Genomic DNA, 6,311 nt, shown 5'->3' on the forward strand with positions numbered 1-6,311 from the left:
AAACAAGATAATTAACCTAATGACCCGCTCACAATGGGCCCAGGCCCTAATTAGAAATAAAAGTTTAAAATTAAACTCTTTTTAGTAAATATGACACTCACGTGTGGGCCCCACACGTCAGGTTTGACCCAGACCAGGTCAGTTGACCTGCTGATGTAATGCTGATGCAGAGGTGAAGCAATAAGTAATTTCCTATTATAAAATAATTCCAGAAAATGCCTAAAACTTCTAAAAATCATAGAAAATAATATGTAAGTCCAATGAAAATAATTTATATATGAAAAATGATCAGAAAAATCCAAAGAATCTGATTATGGCCTTTTAAGGAATGTTTGAGAAAGTTAACATCACCAAGTAGGCAAAATGATGATGAGGGTAAATTTAATAAATAGTTTGGAGTTGGAATTGACACCTATTTGAATTATACTTCAATTTATATGACCAAACATTGAGCTAGGAAAACCAGTACCTCAAAATGCTATCTTCATGCATGCTCAAACAAGTTATACCTGAGCATCAGGTCGAATCAATTAAAAGGGTATCCAGAAATACCTTGCTTGAAGTGATATTTGAATTCAAATTCAAATCCAGCTTCAACCTAAGAAATGGTAGCTATATTAGCCTTGCCACTTCTCATCTTCATTTCATGATCATGCATCATAGTGTTGCATTTCCGTGAAGTAATTGTTGTTCCTTTCTTGTTTGTCGGTGTTGTTCCCTCTCGGTAGACGATGGTTCCGACGATGTGATCGTTGACATTGATGAAGACTCATTGCTATCTTTATACGTGTCAGGCAAGCAAACCCCCTTGAGCATATTGATATAATCCACTCTCTCGCTCCTGCTCTCTTTTACTGCATTAGGACAAACACGATTCAACTGTACATGTTATCGGTATTTGAACCCATTCCTCTGCATGACCTGATTTTGTCACACTAAATAGTTGAAACCACTTAGCATGAGTAGCAACTGCTCGAGCCTTGTTGTGCTTACTCATCCATGCTTGCTTGCAATGCCTGCTATGCTTAGAGTCGTGTCGAGTCTGATCCATCTGGATGATGAATCGAAATGGTTGTGTTCATGTCCTATAGTGTGAGAGTAAAAGTGTGAATCCGATTTGGTAAAGGTAGCGATGAGAGGCCATGTAGGAGTACATGATGGGTTGTCTCATTGGGACCATCCTTAAGAACTGAGTTATGTGTATGTTATCCAAGAAAAGATACTACCATGCATTGCGCCCTGAAATATGACCCCGCTCGGCTTATTAATTGCCTAGATCTCTGTCCAGGAGTTGCAATTAGTTCCTGGTGTTTGTAGGAAAAGTGTTGGTGGCCGTGTTTAGCTCTGCCCGACGGGGTAGACTTCTCTGTGGTAGATACACAGTGGCACGGTGTACCAAGTGGCACCGGGATGGTGGGCTTGGGAACCCTGGACACATCGTTTGGGGCCGTAGAGGAAACCTCGATCGGACTTCCTTGCGGGTTCAATCTCAGATAGGCGATAAACCTGGACTAGGGTCTTGTGTGCTTAACGGTCGTGGTCGACACCCACGCCAGTGCTTCCGCTTGAAGGTTGTCGAGATGCATGACGTGCATATGGTGCTAAGTGGTGAGAGCACGTGTGAAGAAGTATACTCCTGCAGGGTGATTTAATCTGTTCGAATAGTCGCGTCCTCGGATATGGACTACTTGAAAACATTACGTGGTACATAGACAAATTAAATGAATGCTCTAAAACATGCAAGATAAGTGTGAGTGCTATGGAAAGCCTTCTCGTAGGGAGACGAGAGTGGATCCATAGTGGTGTATTGATTGGTGAATATGTGGACTCGTGTGCGCTATCACACCTCAAAGAAAGAACTTGTAGTCGTAGTACAGGTTAGCCAAGAGTCAAAGCTGGCTTGCGGCAATCAAACCCTCAACTATTGGATGCGCGCTCCTCAGGCGTCAGAACCTTCTTCTGCTTGGTCGGCGCTGGCCCTTTGCATGCGCCACGGGGATTGGCTACTGTGACAGAGAGAGGACCGACGGAGGCGATAGATGCAAGGCCGGTGGTGGCGTTGAGGGTTGGTGCGTCATCGTCCCTGGCACGCACGAGGGTGGGCAGGAGGTTTTTGGAAAAATTAAAGGAAAATTGTGGCGTTGTGCTACCGACGGACGGGGCCACGGATAGGAGAAGGGCGGGCATTGCCCTCGTCCGTACCTTGTCTGCACCGGCGCATATATCGTTCCAAATTTAAGACTGAAATGAATCGCATGCGGATAAAAATAGACGTGCTTCTTTCTGAATTAGCACGGTGAACTCAAATTTGTATGTGCGGCGATTCAAACGGACACACGCAAATGAAATGAATCATTCAGTTAAAATTGCTCTAAACTACCAAATGCTAGGTACCACGAGCCATACAGTACAACCGGGATGTACGTGTGCCACGACAATGATCTTCTCATTGTTGTAGATAAAATACAGTGCAAACATAGCCCGAAATAGGCCGTAGTAATTGGAAAAGCACTTGCCATCTCATATGTCGGTCCCGAGTCAATTGCGAAAAACCACCGTATTAATGGCTAGGTTTGTAGGATACTACCAACTCGTTAGTTTGTTGCAAAAAACACCAAAAAATCCCTTAAGTCATTGCAAAAGGCACTGATAGGCTGATTAGGCTCGTTTGACCTCTTTTCCGACACATGGGCCTAGAAAATGCTGACGTGGCCTAACGGCTCAACAGACGGTGTCGTTAAGACAAAAACTGTTGGGACGCCGCACCTGGTTAGACAGTCCCCTCCGCCCCCTCTTCTTTCTGCCCCACGTCCCTCTCCTCTCTCGCCCTTGCTCGCCACCGGTGATGCTCACCTCCAGTTGCGGTGACGATGGCGGCGGTGGCGGTGCTGGTGATGCATCCGGTGTAAATCCAGCCGAGGTCTGCGATAGTTCGAACCCATCTCAGGCTCCTCCTCCGCATCCGCTATCCCTCGCTTATTGTCTTGAATACTCGGCGACGAGGGCGTTCACCAAGGGTGTGAAGGAAGATCCAGAGGGGAGCCATCACTATGCATCCTCCTTCGACGCTATCTCGTAAGTTTTATCTTTCCCCATGCGGTTTTGGTTTCTAGGGTTAGGGTTATAAGTGTATCCAGTTATAGCGTTCTAGGATTATGGTTGTAGGGTTCTAATTGTATTACAGTTTGTTAACTGAATCTTTTTAGTAAACTTTGACTGAATTGGTATCTAGAACTAAAGTTTTAACTAATTTGTAACTGAAACTTGTATTGTTTGTTTACTTTAACTGAATTGTTAACTAAATGTTAACTTTTATTTGATTTGTAGATTGAATGATGAAGTGTGGGAAGTTGGATTTCATTTCCATGAGAGAGATAATCTTGAAAGAAGCCTAAATGTGGATGATATAATATTTATAATCTGATAATTCATTACATAATTTATCACATAATTCATCACACAATTCTGCACATAATTCATCACAAGCCATGGTTCAAAGCTAAAAAAGTGACCCATGATGAGATTCAAAGTTCACTTATTGCAAGCCATAGTTGAAAGCTTAATAAAGATAATGACCCACATGGTCGTGTCACGTGACAATTTATTCTTCATCACAAATACACTTGATCTTCTTCAGCTTCATGTTGTTATTTTCACATGCTTTCTTCAAGTTAGCAATGCAACACTCGATAGCACTCTTTTCAATGCTCCACTTCTCCTTGTCTTTCATCAGCTCAGCAATGCATCCATCCAGCTTCTCCTTCTCTTTCTTCAGGTCAGCCCAGCAAAACTTCAGAGTCCTGTTATCAGTGCTCATATTTTCATTCTCTTTAAGATGATTGTGCTTCATATTTCTAATGCAATTGCCTTGAGCAACATGAATGAACTTCAACTGGTCAACATCAGCCTTCAATTTAGTGATTTCAGCATCCTTTGCAGCAAGAGAAGGAGGTTGACCACACTGATTATAATGTTTCCAATGTTGTTGTCCATACTGATTATAATGTTCTCAACATCCTTCTGGTGACTTGGCTGTGGTAGGTAATCATGTGAATTAAGGAGGTTGTTCACATCTTCCACAAGCTTCTCATAAATCTCTTGCAACTTGTTTTTTGCTCTGTGAGATTGTGGACAATAGTTGAATGATCCAGGCATGCCATCCTATTATCATGCTTGCTTTGTTCATACATAAGCCACAGTTTGTGAAGAGCATTCTGCAAGTGCTCTGGCCACTCCTCATCTACCCACCGAACTATATCACAACTGCTTGCTTGCTGCAAAACAAACAGTAGAAATGTACTTACTATTTTTTGAATACAATATAATTTCTAGCTATGGCTATCTATTTTAAATTCAGTACTGAAATTGAAGCTTATTTCATATATGAAATTTAAACTATAAATTTATACTATCATAGTAAATATGAACAATGAACAGTAAATATGAACACTGAACAATGCAGATGAACACTCCAACTATTCTCCTAAAAATCTTGGCTACTAACTGAAGAAGTACATAAATTAGCTACAACTTACATCAAGTGAACAAGCGAGGAACCTCCTCCCAGTGCTAATCCCTTCGAATGCAGCCAACTTCTCGACCGACTTGCCATGCTCACACATCATCATCAAATCATCGTCAACACCAGCGTAGTTAGGGTCCTCGATTGTACCTGGGATCTAAATTTAACATGCAAGTTCAAATCGAGCGAGACCAAAAAAACCATTCGAAACCCTAGATTAAACAGAGCCTAACCCTAGACATCACTAACCTTGATAGGTGATCCGCATGAGAGATGTACTCGGCGGCGAAGTCGTCGCTGCTGTCGTTGTCATTCCACGAAACCATGGCGGCCAACGGCCAGCAGCGAGCAGTGCGAGAGAGGAGAGGGGTGTGGGGTGATAGACATGCGAGCTGGAGAGGGGGCGGGGGTGTCTGACCAAGAGCGGCCGATGCAGCGTCCCGACCATTTTTATCGAAACGGCGCCGTATGTCGAGCCGTTAGGCCACGTCGGCATTTTCAAGACCCACCTGTCGGAAAACAGGTCAAACGAGCCTAATCGGCCGATCAGTGCTTTTTGCAACGACTTAAGGATTTTTTTTTGGTGTTTTCCGCAATAGATTAACAAGTTGATAGTTTCCTGAAAACCTAGCAACAAATGTGATGCGATGTTTATTTTGCAATTGACTCGTCGGTCCCTGTCGACGAGGCCATGTAAAACTTCTTTGTTGCATGCACACTCGCTCCCGTTGTCATGAATCTTTCTTCTATCTAAATATTACCTAGAAACAATGTACCCTTCTATCCAGATTCAATTTGCATCGATAAAATAAGAAAAAAGTATGTTTTTGGTCCCTCAAGTTTTCAAGAAGTATAGACTCGGCCCCTTAAAAAAAAAAAGTATACATTTGATCCCTCAAGTCTCAAAACTGGATAAATTTAATCCTAAACCAGATTTTGAGCCCGTTGACCGGGTTTGCCCGCCACAAAACCGCTTGGTGAACAATAATTAAAAAAAGAAGACCGCGCCTTGCGCAAGTTTTTTTTCTGAAGTACTATTCACCGAGCGGTTTTGTGACGGCAAACCCGGTCAATGAGCTCATTTGTTGATCGGGGTCTAGTGTTGCAGTCCCCTCTGTCCATACACACCGTCCAAATCAGAATTCATGTGCAGTTGTCCCCGGCTCTTTGGTGATGTATTGTTAATTGTGTTGGGATGGATGTCGGTGCGAGTGCGTTCTTATTTTTTTAGTTGTGTTGTTGTAGAAGAAGCGACTGGTTATGTATGTATGTGCTTTCATAACTTGTCGTGGTTCTACCACTGTTGTCCATATGAGGTAATATGTACTGTATATTACATTTTTTGGTCCCACCACTTCTACACCAATTTTAAAGCCATCTCCATTTTAAAATGTACCACACGCTAGGTTTTTCCCAAGTCGAACATATCTATGTTTGATCAAGATTATAGGAACCGTCAACATCGAGTACTTCCTGTTGAATCAAATGATACTAATTTTGTATAGTGAATGTACTTTTTTTTTGCTATAAATTTTATCAAACATAGAGATGATTGACTCCTAACAAAAACTATTCTACACGGCGTTAAAACAGAATGAGTAATACTATAGTTGTGTGCATACGAACAAAGATTGAGAACTTTGACCTTTCATTTAGAAAAAAGAAAGTGCATCACTGATGTGACTGGCGACAGCAAATTCATGCGTTGATGTGGACGTCCTAACTCTTCTGCTGTCATAAACTAACCTAAGGTTGGATGATTAGAAAGATATTGGTATTTCTAGCTCAA

General features: G+C 42.2%; 1 protein-coding gene across 1 annotated transcript; it reads right to left on the minus strand.

Annotated features, from left to right (window-relative positions):
* Positions 1–3,601: 3,601 nt before the first annotated feature.
* On the minus strand, positions 3,602–4,848 carry LOC123412484. Its single transcript, XM_045105432.1, has 5 exons — positions 4,768–4,848; positions 4,536–4,679; positions 4,134–4,274; positions 3,980–4,095; positions 3,602–3,938 (listed from the first exon to the last, which is right to left on the minus strand). Exons 1-5 carry the CDS (start codon positions 4,846–4,848, stop codon positions 3,602–3,604), a joined length of 819 nt encoding a protein of 272 aa, XP_044961367.1.
* Between the last annotated feature and the right edge of the window lie 1,463 nt (positions 4,849–6,311).

This window comes from Hordeum vulgare, chromosome 7H, assembly GCF_904849725.1.
Source record: "Hordeum vulgare subsp. vulgare chromosome 7H, MorexV3_pseudomolecules_assembly, whole genome shotgun sequence".
NCBI lineage: Eukaryota > Viridiplantae > Streptophyta > Magnoliopsida > Poales > Poaceae > Hordeum > Hordeum vulgare.

Excerpts from the sequence above, each read along its gene's own strand:
- LOC123412484 (XM_045105432.1), bottom strand. The coding sequence starts at position 4,848 with ATGGTTTCGTGGAATGACAACGACAGCAGCGACGACTTCGCCGCCGAG. Across the intron at positions 4,680-4,767 it reads CGGATCACCTATCAAGGTTA|ATCCCAGGTACAATCGAGGA; the intron begins GTGATGTCTAGG and ends TGTTAAATTTAG. Across the intron at positions 3,939-3,979 it reads ATCAGTATGGACAACAACAT|TGCAAAGGATGCTGAAATCA; the intron begins TGGAAACATTAT and ends TCCTTCTCTTGC.